Source organism: Anomalospiza imberbis, chromosome 5 (genome assembly GCF_031753505.1).
Source record: "Anomalospiza imberbis isolate Cuckoo-Finch-1a 21T00152 chromosome 5, ASM3175350v1, whole genome shotgun sequence".
NCBI lineage: Eukaryota > Metazoa > Chordata > Aves > Passeriformes > Viduidae > Anomalospiza > Anomalospiza imberbis.
The window spans coordinates 58,872,848-58,892,316 of NC_089685.1; the positions used below are offsets into that span (position 1 = coordinate 58,872,848).

The 19,469-nt window shown below is 39.4% G+C and overlaps 1 protein-coding gene across 6 annotated transcripts in view; it reads right to left on the bottom strand.

The window, feature by feature from the left end:
- LARGE1 (LARGE xylosyl- and glucuronyltransferase 1) overlaps positions 1 to 19,469 on the bottom strand; it is a 266,932-nt gene that overhangs the window by 14,242 nt on the left and 233,221 nt on the right. For all 6 annotated transcript variants that reach the window (XM_068191098.1, XM_068191096.1, XM_068191097.1 and 3 more), the window contains 2 exons: positions 9,974 to 10,137; positions 5,386 to 5,664 (listed from right to left, as the gene is read on the bottom strand). In XM_068191098.1, the coding sequence (XP_068047199.1) occupies positions 5,386 to 5,664; positions 9,974 to 10,137 (443 nt within the window). The remainder of the gene's footprint in view (positions 1 to 5,385; positions 5,665 to 9,973; positions 10,138 to 19,469) is intronic.

Sequence of the window (19,469 nt, forward strand, 5' to 3'; positions counted from 1 at the left end):
AGGTATCAAGCACAAGTAACAGCAGAAACTGTCAGACAAAGCAACTTGTGTTGAATCTAGTGCTGAATGTGACTTATTCTCTAATATATGGGATATAACCACAAAAATGCTGTTGATACCAGCGATCCTTTCTGCACACTCCCTGCTGCTCCTGTCACCTGCAAATTTTATACAGTTGTCAGTGCCTGAACTATTAAAAGGAATAAATGATAGTACCTTCACAAAGAAATCAAAAAGCAGAGGGAACAAACTGACAGAACAGCCTGAAATCACTTGCACTGACAGAGGTCAACATGAAGAGTGAGGTAAGCGAAGAGAAACAGAGGTCTGGAAACAAGATGCTTGAGGGGCATTCAGGCAAACACAGACATGTGGAGATACTTCCAGAGTGAAATAAAAAAGCAGGACATTCTCTGCAGAAATATTTTCAAGAGATGTGTGATCATCTGAGGTGCATGTTGGTATGGCAGGCTGACCTTGGCTGGACACCAAGAGCCCACCATGCTGCTCTCAGCCTTCCTTCTCTGCTGGGTATGGGAGAGAAAATAAGATGGAAAACAACTTGTATGTTGAGATAAGGCGGTTCACTGAAGCAAAACCAAAAGGCTGAGTGTGCACAACAAAAAGAAAAATAGAAAATTTTATTTTCTCCTTCCCATCAAGTGGTGTTTGGCCACTTCCAGGGAAGCACGGCTTCAGAACACATAATAGTTGCTCCAGAAGGCAAACATTATAAATAACGAATGCCCTGCCTGCCACCTCCTTCTCTCAGCTTTCATATCTCTCTGAGATGACATCATTTGGCATGGATTCTCCCGTTCAATTTGGCTCAGCTGTATTAGTTGTGTCCCAAGATCTTGCCCACTCCCAGATGGGGGGCAGAATGATGTAGAGGCAGCACTGATGCTGTGCCAGCACTGCTCAGCCGTAGCCAAAACACTGGTGTGTCATCAACACCTTTCCAGCTACCAAGGCAAAGCACAGCACTGTGAGGGATGCTATGGGGAAACCTCAGTCACAACTAGTACAGGTGGTAAGGTCAAAGTGGAGGGCTCTCCAAAACAGAGCTGGGAGTTGAGACACACTCAGACAAGCAGCACTGATCTCTGAGTAGAATCACCTGCCCTTGAGGTAGACTCGGTGACATAAAAGATGGATGCAAAGGGAAGAAGAAATCACTGCTGACATCCAGATGTTGAATTAGAGAGACAAAGGACAACAGAGGGCATTTAAACTGTGATAATGGCAGGGAAGACAAGGACTTGTTAAGAGAAAAACACACCTTCCATTTTCCTCTCATAACTTGGCTGGTGGTCTGCTCCGTGGATAACCAGCTGAAAATCTAACTTCTTCCCACTGGAAGCAAATCTACCTTTTCATTTTTCTGTGGGATGACTCTTTCTCCTGTTTTGAGTGGAGGTGCTATTTGTTGGTTGACTGGTTCTGTTACACTTTGAGAATAGGAAAATTTTGTTGGTGCTGCCAGATATCTGGAATATAATGTAGGGAACACATTTGCTTATTTTGCAAGCTAGCACTGGGTAAACTAGGTAATTCTTGCACTATCCTGATGAGGGCTGATTATTTTTGGATTCAGTAGTATTGATTCAGTATCCACTTTGCTTTCTTGTCCTTTTTCCCCAAAATAAGGATTTCTGACTATGAGGAGTGGCTTTCGTTGTGCTAGTGTTGTCCAGGAAACCATTTCCCAGCTATCTTTGTATTTAAAGACCTGATGTGTGTCATTCTGACACAGTGAAGGTTGGGTTAAATTTTAAATCTAATCAAACATATTTTTCACAAAGCAGTGAAGAAATGAATCTTAAATCACAAGGGTCTCCTCATGGGTTGAATGAACTCCAGCATGTTGATATCAATCTTCTAATCTGCATAGTTCTTTTCAAAAATTAACACAGAATTCTCATCCTCATATAAGTACATAGTAAGATCATTCCCATTTTTGGAGTATAGAGAAGCTCAGACATAGAAAAGCTAGCAACCTAATCCTAAAGCACTACACTCAGAAAAAAAAAAAAAAAAAAAGAAAAAAAAGAGTCCATTAACTCAAATGTGCTTCCACCATCAGGATTCGGTAAGTGGTTGGTTGCAAGTTACAAATATGGCAGTCACTGAGCTTGTGGTCATAACTGGAGAGTTGTCAACCCACTGTTAAATTCATGTTAACAGTGTTAAACATGCTAAAATGCCCTTCCTCTCTGCAGACACAATGAATTCATAGACTACAAAGGCAACCAACACAAAAACCCCAATAGGCACAATCTGAACTATCTCCCTAGTGTGAAAATAAGCAGGACTATTTCACAACTCATGTTGTAGGGGACAGCTATAACCCGTGGATGGAGTTGGGATGCTGGATCCCAATTCATGCTAAATGTGTCACTGGAAGCCAAGGGCACATTTTACACAAATGTGTCAGGAAAGAACTTTAATGCTAGCTGTGACACCTGTAGATAAGCAACCTGTCTCACTGTTTTGTGTTAGAAGTCACTGTAGGATGACCAAACACCTTACTTGCAGCAACCAGAAGAAGCCTTTACCTCTGGGGCACTGACAAGATGACCTCAGTAACTATGGTAAACAGGAAATCTTTAAATGATACATTTCCTTTTGTACTTCACAAAAGACTAAAGCAGGACTAAAAGGGTGTTTGATAGAGATAAAAATATTGAAATGGTTTTACTTAGCAGCTATGAAAAAGCTCAATTAGAACAAATCTAAGTGCAAAGCAACTGATAAATAACAGGGTAAGTAACCACCAGCTCCATCAGCTTCTCCTTAAAAACTGGTTGTAACCTTTCTTCTACCACACCCTCAAAATACGTTGAAAATATTTTTCAAAATTCCTTTCTTTCTGAGAATATATTATCTGCAGCGACAAAATATGCAATATATGTAAATCAGCAAACTTTCAGTGAGAAGGACTTGCCTGGCTTATCCTGTACAAAGTGATGCCCAAAATACCACACTATTTCCATTTGTTTATGGTTGTTCTATCTGAGGAAATGAGGATAAAAATGTTTTATTTCTCTCTAACAAACAATTGCTGCCATTCAGACAGATAGCACTAATCAGCTATTTGCAGAGGCAGTGGGAACAGTCAATGCAGAAAGACACAGAGTATCCATATTTAAAATAATCTCAATGCAACTCCCTGCTACTTTGCTTAGAAAAATCATTACTGAAAAAGCTACTAAAGCATCTAGTCCACGTGCAAAAAAAAAAAAAAAAAAAATCCAATCACTTTTTAAAGAGCTGGTAGTAGCAGATTAGCAACTTCAATATTCCCAGGCAAGAGAGACTCTCAGCCAGAGTTAAGGTGGAACGGGCCTTAAAAAAGGCTGGCAGGATAACACAAAGTCTCAGAGGCAGCAACTCTCAGAGAGCATCTCTGCTTTTTCCTGAAACATCACCAATGCACCATCATGGTGCACTTAGTTCTGTAATACAATACCACCTTATGAGAATTATTTCTATGGTTGTAATATCTCAAGGAAATGGTGGTAATTCATTCTGTCTTCTCTCCTCTCTTCTTCCTTTCATTGCTGGCTCCCATCCGTGTACTGTGAAGCAGCATGAGAGTAAGCTCCTTTTCTAGCACTAAATGCCAGTAGCAACAGCTGCCATCCTTCCTGTGTCCAGCACTGATCTGAAAAAATGTACCAGTATGCAACACTAACATAGAAGAACAGAGAAATGAAGAACAACTCTTCATCCACGTATCTGGAGACAGCTGATGTGTGCAAGGAACAAAATAATTTTGGAGTGCTCACAGCTTGAAAACTTGAAAAGACTTCAACAAAAAAAGAGGGAAACAAGCTTACACAGTGTGCTAATACGTCAATGATACAATTGAAATTCAGCATCTTGAAAGCCATAGAATAGTTTGGGCTGGAAGGCACCTCTAAAGGTCATCTAGCCCTTTTTTTTTTTTTTCAAGTAGCTTTTTCTGGTTTTTTGAAAGATCTCCTCTTTTTGTAAAATCATATAATTTTTTGGGTTGGAAGGCACCTTTAAAGATAATCTAGACCAACCTCCCTGCAGTGAGCAGGGATATCTCCAACTAGATCAGGTTGTTCAGAGCCCCATCCAGCCTGACCTTGAATATTTGCAGGGATGGGGTACCCACCACCTCTCTGGGCAACCTGTACCAGTGTTTTGCCATCCTCGCTACAAAAAACTTACTCCTTGCATCTCATCTAAATCTCTGTTAGTTTAAAACCACATAGTCTTGTCCTATCTCAATAGGTTCTGCTAAAAAAGTTTGTCCCCATCTTTCTTATTAAGCTCCCTTTATGTACTGGAAGGCCATAATAAGGCCTCCCTGAAGCCTTCACTTCTCCAGGCTGAACAACCTTAACTCTCTGATCCATTCCTCCTAGAAGAGGTACTCCACCCCTCTGAATAGTGAGTTCGGCCCTGTACATGTCTTACAGAGTTAAGTCTGAAAGAAAGAAAATCCTCCATAAGTTCATTATAGCAGAAAGCATATTTTCCTTTACACTCCAAAGCCCCGGGCTTATGAACTGACAGGGGACACCTACAGGCAGGCCCTCACTGGAAAACTTTGATCAACTTTTACCAAATTAGAATAGAGATGAAAAGCAAAACTTGTCAGGATAAAGGAACTGACATCCTCCTGTCTGGCCACAGGGTGTCCTCCTTGCTCTATGCTTTGGCCTCAGATGACCAGCCTCTGCAGGGGAAAAAGGTCTTAATTAAAAAAAAGCTCAGTTAATGGATCAGAAGCCTGTAGTTTGCTCAGCCCAACCTGCTCACATGCAGAATGATACAATATACACTGATGTTACTCCTCCCCGTCTCCTTATGACAATTACTTTGCCTTGACAGCTGCTGGCATTGCAGTCTTATTTTTGAGCTGGTTAGACCCATCACCCTCTTTTCAAGATAAGGAACTGAATTAAGAGTGTGTCACATGAACAACAAGTTCAGTAATGCTTTGCATGTTTTTTCTGCCACTGACATTAAGAACAGAGATGTTTAGAGAAACTGCCTGTTTCATATCTCTGCTAATAAACCATGCTCTTGGACATTTAATAATACTTAACCCAGTACAATTTTCAAATTGGTTCTTCTGCAGCCCTGAGGAGATTATTCTAATGGCTAACGAGGCTCACATTCAGGCCTGCGTTTTTTCTTTCATAACCATTTTGCTTTACTTTCCAGTTACAGTCCCTTCTACTCTAAAAATTCATGTGCCTTGTTGGGCATTGTCACACCTCAGATACTTATAAGCTGCTGTTTCCAGATCTGCTGAAACTGCTTTGTTTTGGGAATGTGAGAAGGATGGGGTGTGGACAGGCTGAAGTCATGGGTGACAGTGGGAATTCCCTCACTGCCCACTACCTGAGGTACTCGTAGAGCCCATACATGGGCAGGAAGTCGATGTCAGACAGAAACATGTATGGTGTGCTGATGTGCTTCATGGCCACGTTCCTGAGCAGGTTCACAGGGTAGAACTGCCCCTCCTTGTACACGATGTGGTAGCCAACATTGTGGCGGCTCATCAGGACTTCTGAGCCCTGAGCGTAGCGCAGGAATTGCTGGGCTTCTGCATCAGAAAGGTAGAGTGCCAGGCTGATGGGACCCTCCCAGTGCTTGCAGATGGCTTCAAGCATCTGGAGCCTAGAAGAGAAAGGGTGAGAATAAGAAAAAGCTATTTCCTTGGCTGGGACTCTGTGCCTGTGCTCACCTGACCAAATGCAGATATCTTTCTCTAAGTGAGACAGACTGGGGACACTTTATATGCTGTGGAAAGCAGTAAATATTTCTACAGCGTAATTCATTATTTAAGATGGTAAGTCGAGGTCTCCTCCTGGACAGATGGACTGCACCCTGGATACACCAATCTCACTAAATCCAATGTAGCCTAAGATGGCCCTGGATCAGATACACACATCCACAACTCAGACACCTATAGCACCCTCGTTTTCCGTCTAAAGCTTTGATGCTGCAGGAAAACCCACATGGATAACAGAACTTATCTAGTAGGAGCTTTGAGCAATTGCAGGATTCTGTTCATGTGCATCTGCTTACAGGATAGGGGGCTCATAAACTTCAACACCGTCTAGTGCCCAATTCACATTTCAGGTCAAGCTATTCCCACACAGTAACACCCTGCATTGCTCTTCAACAAGCTTGTGGAGGACAGAGGTGTAGAGACCCACAGATCATTTTACCTCCAGTTTAGGAAAACCTTCCCTAGATTTTTGCAAGGCAGTTAGTCAGATCTTAAAGGCTATTAAAAGAGACAGCTCAGTGGGATACTGACTTGGGGGAAAATGTGCATTAACTAGAAGGCGGCTCACTGTCAGGGAAAAGGACAACAGGGATGACACATCGATAGAAAGGGGATTTACTATTAGTAGGGAGTAAGGAGAGGAGGAAGAACCGATGTGGCATTGCTGTGGAATATCAAAAGAACATTTCAGACAAAACCATCATTAAAAGCACTAACTTGTATATGTTCAGCACTATCTCAAATTTCATTAAATCATTTCTTAAACAGGTTGTATTGATGTATATTTTTTAAAAATTCCAACAGTTACAATACTACTGATGAAAATGACCAGGAAAGATTTCATATGCAAACGTAAATCTAAACCTACTTGGTCAAAATAATTTAAACACTTTGGGTAATTTATTGCCTAGAGATTGAGATGTGTCACCCAAAAATACAGCAAGGATGGATTACAAAGCCTCTTGATTTAATATGAAGGGAAATGACCTATGCAGCCTAGCCAGATATTCTATTAAAAACTGGGAAGACTAGATGATGCAAAATTATTATCTTCACTCTATTCCAAATCCACATTACTGTTTTTTCCTATTAATATTTATACAAAATGCAAGAAAAGTTTTCTGCCTTATCATAATCTGAGAAAATATTTTCCCCCTCCTACTATCTCCCTAAGACTTACAAAAAAAGGAATGATAGACTTATACCAGTAAACACACAGTCTGACTTCTGAATGATTGCGATGATACCTAGATGATATAATAATTTTTTATTAGAAATGAGATATTACCTTACTAGTCTACACTTGGTACATAATTTTCTTTTTATCTGTTATTGAAACAAAGGCTATTATCAGCCTGAAACATACAGCTGAATTTGAAACACAAATCAATGTAAGAATATCTAAAAGGTATGTAAAAGGGTCTAGAATTTTGATTACATAAATAATAAACAGGGAAAAATACTTTTCGTTTTGCCTTTTTCCAACATAATACAAATCTGCTAATCAGGAGACTCCAATCTTTCAGCACTCAAATTTAGGGCATCATTTTAAAAATGGAGAACTTGCCTCAAAAAAAATGCAGCAAAATGCCTTCTGAGGACTCCATGCAGTGAACTAATGGCATATATAACTTACTTAAACAGCACACCTGATAATGCAAAACTTTTCATGATACTGAAGTGGAAATTGGGTTTTGCTGGTACAAGTTCCTAGCTGGACACCTTAGTACCCTTCAGAATACTCCATTTTACTGTGTTGTTCTCATTGACAGGCTCTACTTCTGTAAATATGAAAAAGGGTCTGCTAGGTGATCCTCCATAATCTGCTCTAAGTTGTTATGTATCCTTTGACCACAAAACTTAGAATTATGATTTTCTAAGCACGACATGACCAATTTATTTTGGGTTTTTTTTGCTGTATTGAGGAATGTGTTCTCTTAAGGACTCTAGAGAAAACAAATGTACTGCTGTACTGCATAATAATGAGATCATAATTTAGCTGGTAAATTTTTTAAAGGTCTGTTCAGCTAAGTGAACTTTGCTGGAATTCAATTCTTTTGTGAGATTCTTTATTTTTATTTTTCTTCTTAAGAATACTCAACTGATTTCCAACTCATTCTCACTCAGATTTCAAGCAGTGTATTGCTAATTATGTCTTTCCTTCTCCCCATTCTGACCTCAAATTTTTTTAACTCCTACTCTGATTTCTGAACCCCAGATACATACTGAGCCTTTAAAAAGCCTGCCTAGCCAAAATACATGCATGAAAATCACACTGAAGCAACCAAGGCATTATTCAAGGAAATGTCCCAATCACTGCAAAAGATGACAATTACCCAATAATGAACAACCCTGAATGAAGTCTGTCTCAAAGCTTCCATCTAAAGACAACAGTGTTAGCTCGCAAAGTGCATCGCTCTCTTTCATTCCTCAAGCCTATAGGACAGGCAAACCTAAGTCTGTCATGACAGCCATGTCAATCTCACCTCCAACAGAACCAGGGGAAGTGCTGGGAGTTGTTTTTTTTTGCTTTTCCTCATCTCCAATAATAATTTCAAGGAATAATTCAGGAATGTAGTGTACAGCACGTTGTTTATGTCCGTGTCACCTTACATCTGAGACACTATTCTTAAATGCCTACAGTTGTGCCAGAGGAGTTTAATAAAAGTGGTTTAAAGAAGATGGAAAAAGATAAGGCAGTAACTGAAAGATGTGAAAGAAAACAAAGCAGCTAAGCAGTTCTTTGGTAGGTTATTATTTATTGATTTTAGCTGAAAGAAAGTATTTCCAACTCAAATCAATAATTTATAGCAACACACCAGTGAAGTAGGGAACATTTTTCCTGCACAGAACCAGGATGGCTGTTCTTCCTGAATAAAAATGTGTGGTTCTGTCTATCAATAAAAACATGTGCCCCAGTGAGGATCCAGAAAAGGGAAACAGATGCTCAGACTTTGCATCAGTGCCAGTGAATCAGCACTGAGCCCCAGCTCATTCTTTTAAATTAAATTCTGGGGGGAAAAATATACCATGTGCACACACTGGCTTTACTAATTTACTGTGGCACTCACTCAGGGCCTGGCTCAATTCATTTCTTTATTTTTTTACTCTAAGGTTTGTGAACACTTAAGAAATGTTTCCTCAATTAAAAATCAATAGAACAGACACTGATGTGCACAGCACATCATAACACAATGTGCAGTGCTGAGGCACCAGTGGTAGAGAATACCCCTTATTCATTTCTGTTTATTTTAAAAACAGGCTGTAAATATTTTGTTATCTCCTGTAATTTCTGTAAGCCTCCTGGAAAACCGATGACCTTCTACTAGTGTAGCAGTGGTGTTATTCACATGCCATGTTACATTCTGTGCGTGCTATGCTGAAGGAAATGATCAGTTTCTGGATAATACTCAAGGAGTTCTGATTTGTTTTGTAACCCACTCTGGTAACAATAACTACAAAGTTTGGACTAGATTTGACCTGAGAAGCTGGAGGAAAAAAAACAGAGCTGACAATTACAAAATTTCAGAAAGCTGGCTGATCCAGACTGCCCTTTCAAGCTTCTGAAAAATTTCAGCTAATTGCAATGGTGGGACTCAGAAAGGTATGGGTGGAACTTGTCATGAAATGGATTTTTTTCTCCCAAATTAAGTACCAGATAAATTCCACTTCATCTAAGAAATAAAAGCTCAAATGTCCTGAGAATCAACATTTGGATAAAGATGCAATAAAGACTCTGCTCAGATGGAGATTTTTTATTTCACACTAGCATAGTAAAAAAAAAAAGTATAATTTTCAACTTCCTAATTTGAAACTATAATATTTAGTTCTGATTCTTACTGTAAGAAAAATCACTAATTGAAATTTTCTGCAAGGAAAATGCCAATGAAAACAAAACTAACACCCTCTAGTGCAGAAAAACACATGCAAAAACTTGGGTCAGCTACAACTGCTTGCCCTAATTCTATTACAAACATCTGTTTTTTCTAAGTTGCTGCAAAACTCCATGGACTAATATGCCTGACAATCCCAACAAGGAACAACTTTCTCAGCTCCAGGAGTCACCCACTGCACAGACAACATCTAGGTTTCTATGGACATGCATTTTTTTCCTCTCCAAAGCACTCCATAGTTGGATTTCCCTGCAATAAAGCATTGTCTCAAGCTCCCAGATGAACAAGAGGTGTTCCCTACCTGTCCATTGACAGTTGTGCCACCAGTGTCACATCGGTGTTGTCTGAAGCAGGCTCGTACTCGTAATGGAGAAAATACAGATGAGTGCGATGGACGGTGAAGCGCTCCCGACGGAATTCATAGCACAGGTCGTCCTCGTCCAGCTCAGACAGCTGCTTCTGGAGCTGCAAGGAAAGAGTGGAAGTAAACATCATTTCCTTGTAATTATTTTAGCAAATCAGAGAGAAGCAGGAGGCTGGGAACTTGCAGAATGATGCAACGAGGAATGGAAGTGGAACATACAGAGTATCAAGGTTTTCCTGAAGCCTCTTGTTACTGCACAAGAGATTAGAAGAATGGGCTTGCAAGGAAATTCATAACACAGACAGGACACTCTATTATGGTCTACATAGTCTATGTATTACCTGTATTACCTACTTTCAAGATCCAGACTAGCAATGAAACTGTGACCAATCACAGGTTGAATAATAATCAAGTTCCAGAGTTAATGTCCCAGTGTGATGCATCATTTCATCCTTACTGGAAGCAGTGTTTCACATTAGTCACAGACATTCTCCACTAGCCAACACTCAGCAGCAGATTCAGCACTGAGAGATTCCCAGTCTGCTGCCTCTGCTGGAGAACAGTAACTGCTGCTACCAGCACGGACAGAGAGCGGGGAATGTGACATCTCTAACTGATCATTACTCCAGCTCTTGAGAGTTATGTTCTTTCCACTGCAGAGGTGCCAGAAGTAAGCCTTTAAATGGGATTTATGCTTCTGGATACCTAGTTTGAGAAATCTGGAGGATGGCAGATAACTTCCTGGCTCCCTTGGAAACCAAGCCTCTTCAAAATCAAAATGGGCATCTCAAAGCAATCTAATCCCAAGTCTCTTAGACATGTAGCTTTAAGAGAATAAACTTTAGCTCTGGGGAAAGGTAGAAGTGAAAAACTGACTAAATGTCTATGCAGATGACCAATTCCATTCCTAAACTAATTATTTTTGGGGTTGGACTAGGTGATCATTGAAAGGTCCCTTCCAAATCAAACTATTCTATGATTACATGATTCTGTGATTTTAAAGCCAACCATCTAGCAAGGATATTGAAAATGCATTAATTTAAAGGAAAAAAAAGTCACACCTGCAATAAAATGTTATGAAGATAAAAAATTTTTATGGTTTTAACATGTGAAATTGAGTTCAGTATCTATAGATCTAAAATGTAAGTTACAAATAAAGTATCATTTTTATATCTGATTTCTTAAAAGCATCCTGTAAGAACAATAGCCAATTAGGAAAACATTAATCAGCAAATGAGAAAAATACCCATTATGTAGGAATTTTACAAATTTTGATAAAAATCACAGTGTACCTCAAAACTATTTAATAAAAAAGATTATTGAGTTATAGACATCTTTTTGTCCTGCTCAGAATGATTAAAGTAATAGTTTCACCCTCTTAAAGAAAAAAAAAAAGGATAACGTAGGTATTTGTTGTTCTGTGTTAAGAAGAGCTGTTGTTCTCGGAACTAAAAGCATAATGGTTGCCATACACAGCAATGCTTACAACTGTTGTTTTCCTGTGAAGGCTGATGGAATAATTCCTGATATTTTCCTGTACATCACTCTATAATCTTCTTCTGAATAATGGAAATATCTACTTTGATTTCAATGAGTTTTGGATCAGGCTGTCATTCTTCTCTGCTATTGTTCTGCATAGATCTTAAAACACCCCTCAAGAGGGACTGCTTTTAGAAAGACGAGAGTCTGAATCTTCACAAATCTTTACTCAGGCAAAACTTGTATTGATATCAAGATCTCTTTTAGGTGGAAGAGAAATCAGGAGTTCTTTCACGTATCCTCGGAGTTTCATTCTTTCTGCTTTACAAATCATCATTCAGCTGAGCCTGCACTCTATTTTCAAAATCACATTCAAATAATATTTGAAATAAACTCAATATTTACAACAATGACTAGAAAGCATCTTATATCTTTCTGTTTCTTCCTTGAAAAGGGACATTAGTGCGGCCTTAACATAATTATTGAGAGGATGATTGAAATGTAAATGGTTAAAACAAAAGCAATGCATATTTTAGGGGTACCTTACTATCCTTCTGAATGTACAAATGACCAGGCCAAAAGATTTTAATTGCACAGCAGATATTAATCAGGCAGTCACAGAATAATTATCAGATTGCATTTCGGTTGAAAGCTAAGAGGCTAGAAATATTTAATTATGAGTTCAAGAATAACATTTGGAGCTAAATTATGGCTTTGTGCACTACTGAACCCTGGGTGGGAGAAGAGGAGGAGACACAGCTTCTCACGAGTCCCACCTTTTAAATGGTGAAACTCACCAAATCACAAAGTTGGTGATGGAGGTGAGGGAGAGAACATAAAATTTCTGTAATATAATCATCTTTTCTACAACATACATATTATGTGGATCCTTTATTTAAAGACAAAGAACTCTTAAACTTGGTTTGAAGTTTGCTCCCACACTATGTCTTTTTGAAAAGATGTGTTTATAATGGAAATGCTGACAGACCTATGCAAACAGATGGTTAAATACAGTGCACAATCAAAATAAGGACTTTAATATCAGCTGGATTTGATAAAATCCATTGTGGATTTTTTCCCATTATGGATGCCTCCATTATATTGATAATGATAAGCCTAACCCAGCAAAAGCTTCTCAGCTGTAAAGACAGCATGTATTCTCATAAGCAAGTACCTGCTAATCAAGACTTTGTGTTTCTAGAAGAGTTTCAATGTTAAGGCTACTTGCCACTTAGCATGTGGGAAATGTCACTCCTAGGAAACACTCTCACAGTTGAAAAATATATTATTTTCAGACTGTGTGGGGTAGATATTGTCCTAGGAAATACTGTTGTGGGAAACAATACATGCCTTCATTAGCATCATGATGCTACTTGGCTCAGAAATAAAAATGAACTATGGTTCAGAACTTGGTTGAAAAAATAAAAATTAATTATGATATGCATAATGCCCAAATAAAGAGACAAATACATTAAAGAAATATGGGCTATATTATTTCTCTGGGACACCAGATGTGGCAGGGATCAGGCTCCATCTCAGGAAAAGTAGTCTTTGAAGCTAGGCTAGTCAGAGAAATAACTTAGCCTTGATCTTCCAGGTCTACTTGTCTAACACATTTCTATGAGATGAGGTGTTTTGTGCCCCTATGACAGATGGCAGACCCATATGATACAGGGCAACACAACACATACCTTTCACTGGCAAACTGGTTATTCTGCTCATGAATCTTCCTTCCTAAGGCTGTTCCTAATGTAAGCAAATCTGTCATTGGCTTAGTTTTTTTCCTAAACTGCTGTCACTGAAACAATTTACTTCCCACCAAAACCCAGGACTTCATATCAGATGAGATAGATAAAAAATCCAAGATGTTTCAAGAAGTATTTTTCCAAGAAGTATTTTGTGAGGGATTATTTATTAAAAAAAAGATCAAAGCCCACCAACAAACAATGCCATGTGTCTAGAGGACAGTTAGCTCTTGGGGAAAGGGATAAGACCCCTAATGTAGGCTCTCTCATTGAGTGTTTAAGTTGAGGTAAGGTGACACTAGGCTTAAGTCGCCTGCTCAATATCACACTAACACAACAAGAACTGAGCAGCTTAGACGAAAACTTAGTACTTTCAGATCATCTTTCCTTTTCCCAGGTGTGTGCAGTTAAGTTTCACAGCACAAAATCAACTCAGCCACCGAAATGAAAACTGGCACCAGCCCAGGATGTAACTAAAATCTGTGTATAAACTGCAGCAGTTTCATTTTCTCCTGTGTAGTTGCTGTCCCAGTTCCCACCAGTAGGCAATTTGGATTGCAACATTTAGCACTTTCAAAGTGTGTGAATTAACAGTTGCCTTTAGCATAGCATAAACAAAACAGATTATGATGTAGAGAGGAAAAAGCATTCACTGAGTCTTGTTTTGGATGACCTACATAAAGTCCTTCTGGCATCTCCAATGATCAGTAATAAAAGCCAGACTAATCCCGTATCAATTAAACTTTTATTCCTCCCACACCATAAAATTTTGTACGTTTGCTACAGGTCAAATTGAGCCTCCTGTGAAACAAAGCTGTACTAAGGACAAAGAGGATAGTGCCTGAGCAAACCCACCTGGCAAGAGGAATTTTGCTGCAGCATGTGAAAACCACTAATACTCCTGCTAAATGGAAGTGATGGCTTATCCTGACTGCAGATATTCAACACAACTGAGAATGCAATTTTTAGGCAAGTAGCATATCTCAGACAGTTCTGTATATATCAAGTACAGCTCCCCCTGATCTTAGCTGCAGATGTCAGATATGGTAGTACTCTGCATCTCCTTTCCCCAGATCCTTGGCAAACCGTTTTGGCTGAGCTGTTCCCAGACCTCTTTACAGCACACTGTCTTGACAGGTAAGTCACCTTGCTTTTGCTGCCCCAGATTAGTCTTTGACCCATTCCTTCTTGTGTGGGAAGTTTTATGAGTCCCAGTCCCAGTCCAATGTCTCGTCCCACGCTCCCCATTCAAGCAGTCTGCCAGCTCCTTATACCTGCAGGCACCCGACTTCCTGGGACAAACACTCTCTCTTTCCTTTCTGCCTTTGACCTGGATTTCATCTCTGTTGTATGTGAATCTGGATTTTTTTTCTCCTCCCCACTGTCCGGTCACCACTGAGGGCAATGGATGTCCCTCAGAACAGAGACCAAATACAGGCTCTTGCTCTCAGCACTACTGTCCAGTCAGAACATAGCATGGAGGATTCAGAGGAATCAGTCACAGAAAACACCACTCTTTGTCCAGGTCCCCTGTCTACAGCATGCCCAACCCCGCTGTGTCACTAAGATATATAAAATCTGGTCAGATGTATCCATGCACACTCCTAATAAAGAGTGTCCAGACACCTGAGCCTCCTGAAAATCAAAGCAAACGCTACTGGCAATGTGTAAGCCATAATTCTTCTGCATTATAATTTGCCTAATTTGTCACCCGGTTTGCAAAAGACATGTTCCTGGCCCAAAAGTCAGCTCCTTTTCTCAGGTATAGAGTATTTTCATGAAGAGGTCATCAGAACTTCTGGTCTGGGCAAACCTCAAAGCTTTTCCCCATGCTTCAGGTTAAAAAACATGTGAGAAAAGAAAAAGGGCTTAACAGTGTGACAAAAAAAAAAAAATCCCAGTCCATGTGCTCCTCCACTTAATAATATTATAAACAGTTGAAAGCAGTATAATGGCAATTTTCAGGCAAGTAACAGGATGGTCTGCCAGCTCAGCATTTAATAACAGTAACAGTTACAATAATAGAAATAACACAGCTGGGAGAGTCAGGATTTCACCTCAAAACTGCCATATACCATCTGTGATTACTAGACAAAGACTATGACATCACAAAATAGTAACTTTAAATTGCAGTTCTACAAATGATGCTGCACTCTTGAAATTCAGCAGGAGCAAAGGGTACTCAAAGCATCAGTCTGACTGCGAGTTCAGGGCTGTGATACTGACTTGGAAGCTTCATTTACATGCTATTTTTAGCCACTCAGAAATTGCTACATTTGTTAGTAGTGTTTATACTGTGTGGTACCTTGCTAGAATCTCCCTCTTTTCTGGTGGATACTGTAAGTTGGCACGCACAGCCTTTTGCTCATATTAAGAATCCTTGGTTTTGCACAAAAGAAGTAACTAAGTAAATCAATACCTAATATGTAAGTACACATCTAAGCAAGTGTGTTAAGGGGCAGCAGGAGTTTTTTTACACTATTTCTTTGTACTGCTGATTTGAAAATTTGAGAAGAAAACCTTCAGACAGTTTTTTCTCCTGAGTTTCCTGAAAGTTTTCTCTAATGGGATTCTACTGTCCTTAAACTGAGCAGAATGAGTGATACACTTCCCACTGATCTTGCCCCGGGGCTTTGGATCAGGACACAGGTTTCACTAACAGGGATGCGCCACTGAACCTTCAGATTTAATGCTTTGGCAGAAGTACCTGGTGAGAAGCTGTCTGCAGGAAAGAAGTTGTATAAGAATGCTGAAAGGTTGAGTGTGTGCCTTTGTCAAAAATCAGGCTTACAGTAACTATCTCATAGAGTAACTATAGAGATTGGCTGGAAGATCCTGTTAAAATATTCTGGGCTTTACAGTAGGTCCTTTAGAATAAAATGCTGGATATAAGCATTAAAAGCCAATAGAAAATGTTCAAATTTGAGATTATTATAAGCTTTTCATTTTTGGATTTCTCAAAAATCTTCCACATTGCATCAAAATAAGAAAGAGGGTGTGGGAATGGGGAAATAGCATGGAATAAGTAGGATGAAGTGACTACGGACATGCTCTAAGGCCCACTCAAGTCAATGACTGTGTCTACAGGAGGATTTGGTTCATAGTCTGGATTTTCCACCCAGAATCTGCACAGAAGACAAAGGGATGATTGTAATACCAACTTGCAGAGAAGAGTCTGCTTTGTGTGACCTCACTCCAGCACATATTGAACAAGGGGGACTTGGGGTACTCTTAGCACATGGCAGGCTCCTGCTCCCAGCCTGCTCCTGCCACACAGAGGGTCTTTTAGCTTGAATATTTTCAGGAAAGGATGAAGCATTCATGTACACATAGACATATATATATTAATTTTTACACAAACAGAGAAATTATCCCAGTCTGTGGGTTTTTTTTGCCTCCAGTATTTCAGTTTCTGAGCCCTACTTGTTCTATCCACTCCTATTTGCAATGCTTTGGAACCTAAGTAACAGTCTTGTCTGGTGAAACTGAAGATCAGCATCTGATTAGATCATGACTATGCAGTACATTATCTGAGGATGGCCTTCAGACGCCTTAAAATTCACTCTGTGGCATTATACTTTCATAGCAAACATTAGAAAAAGAAAAGTACTGGTACTTCCACATGCATATAGACATAATGTATATTTAAGCACACATGCATTCACATGCATACACAGAGGAAGGGTGAGAGAGATTGAAGTGAGGTCCAATTACCTTTTAAACTAATGCCCCTTTATATCTCTCTGGCACTGTTAAGAGCCCTTAAAAAGGGAAGATATGTAATTTACATTCATTTTAAGGCCATCTCTGTACTGATGAGAAGTGTAAAGGGGCCTCAGAGAAACAGAATCAGCCCAACAGCAACCACTGCCACACTTCCTTTTCTTGTTCTACAGATATTTGCACTAGAAATGGAATCCCTTAATTACAGGTTGAATTGTAAATAAAACATCACTACAAATATTAAGCTGCAGAAAAACAGTGGCTGGTATATTAGAACAAGACCTTAAGGGTATTTTTTGATACAGCCAGACTGTGAGTGAGACTCACACCAAGCCACTGCTATTTCCACAGCAGGGCTCAGTGAATTTAGTGCTCAAGTAATTCTCTCCAATTATAAACAGCAGAGCTGCTGTGACATATTTTCCACTGCTCCACAGTGCACAGAAGCAGAGGCAGCTGAGGGAGCACCTTCTACCCATGTACACAGCCAAACGTAAGGTAGCCCCATTGTGTTTTGGGGATGCCAGTCTCAAATCAGGAAAAAAGGGAAAAATAATAGGAAAAGATAATTTAATCAGCTATTTCTACTTCATACATACCTAACTTAACAGAAATGATTGCCTTTTATGTAACATACATGCTTATGAATCCTAATGGAAGCCTGTGAATGCATCTTGTCAGACTGAAGACTCACCTGGGCCAGCACCCTCTCTCCAGCTGTCAGCTGGCTGCCTAGGGAGTGTAAAAGCCAGACAAGTGTACAGTGAGGATTTCTCAAAACTCTAACTAAGGACTTCCAGCACCAAAGCTTAAAAGCTCCTGATCGATTTGCTTTCCAAGAAGAGTAACTTTTGAGGAAATGTAGACTTTTAGAAGCATTTCCTCCCGCTCAAAGCTTCATCACATTGTGAGTGAAATGTCTTTTTTTTGAACCTGCTACTTGCTATTTCCACTTCATGCCCCCTTATTCTTGTACAGGGAAGAATGACAGTGGTTTCCTCCTCACCTCACAAGATGCTCTGCTTCTGAAGATAATCCTGCAATAGATCACAGGAATGTGCTGTATTTAACAGGACACCTGTGACACTGTATATGCTACAGCAGATAGAGCAAGAGTTGTTTTCAAGATAATCCTGTTCTTAGGGTCTCATAACTTCAAAGCCGAAACTTGCTTACTATTTTCTACAATAAAAGGACATAATCAAGTTTAGAGGGGAGTTTATGTCAAGGACAACTAATACAAATATCTTCTCCTAAGAGACTACACTGAAGTTTTCTGATGTTGGATTTTTCCTACATCTGATTGTTTTGATAGACAGCTGTTAACTTTTTGGTGCCTCTTGGCAAATTAGGAATCACCAATTTTTGTATGTCTAGCTCGATCTCTTCCAGTATCTTTTATATATATATATATATATATATATACATATATATATGTATGTATATAAAATTTATAGATGGAGGAATGAGTTACATTTCTTTTTCAGACACAAGCCATACCATACACCATATTGCATTTTACTTGTCTTGAATAAGAAACAGGCTTGAACAGTTAGTCATTTCCAGTGTCTGTCAACCAGATACAAGTTCAGTAAAATGTGCTGTTTTGCACTTTAGGGACTGCCATTTACAACAAGAACTTGCATTTGCTCTGCACTGCTCCCAAGAAACTTGTCTGAACAAATCTGTTGATTAAGGATTTATAGAGCTCTGGAAAATACAGCAAGAAGTCAGTGACTGCATTCATGCTCATTGAACCCACACAACATATTGTGAATCAGTATAATTTTAACCTGCATTCTCTAAGTGTTATAAAGGTGTGTATTGTTGTCTTTCTTTTAATGTCTCAGTCACCTTTTCTCTTCCTATTCCACCCTCTACTCTGTCTCTTGTATCTTGATGTCTCCAAGGGCGAGGCTCTTAGTGGTCTTTTATCACATTGAGTTCACTTGATGGTCTAAAAGCCTCTTGCAGAGGATTTTCTTCCTCCATGTGCTTTTGCTCTGGTAGTGCACTTGGCTTCCCTCTCTCTCATTCTCTCTCTTGCTCTCCCTCACCTCCTTATCTCGCCCAGTTAAGTCCCACTCCTTCCAGAAGACAATGAGATGGTAAAAGAAAGTGTCTGGGAAGCTGTGCCTTGGATGAAAATATATCTATCCAATCTCTTAGTGCTATATCTAAAAATACAGGAATGGCTTCTCCTGTGGTCATTTTATTCATAGGCTAAATTGAAACACTACCAGCATCCATGATGACATTGATTGTCAATTACCTCTTAATTGCCAATGTGTACACGATACTGGCTTTGCTTAATTGATTTTTATGTAGACAACGTTGCATATTTTAGAAATATTTTTTTCCCAAATAAAGTGTTACAGATTCCTTTTTATTTCCTTTCAGACTATGTAGGCAAAATTGGTACTTGGTCTACAAATCTCCAGAAAGCACATTATACACAAGGAGCTCATATACATCTGGGTATAAAA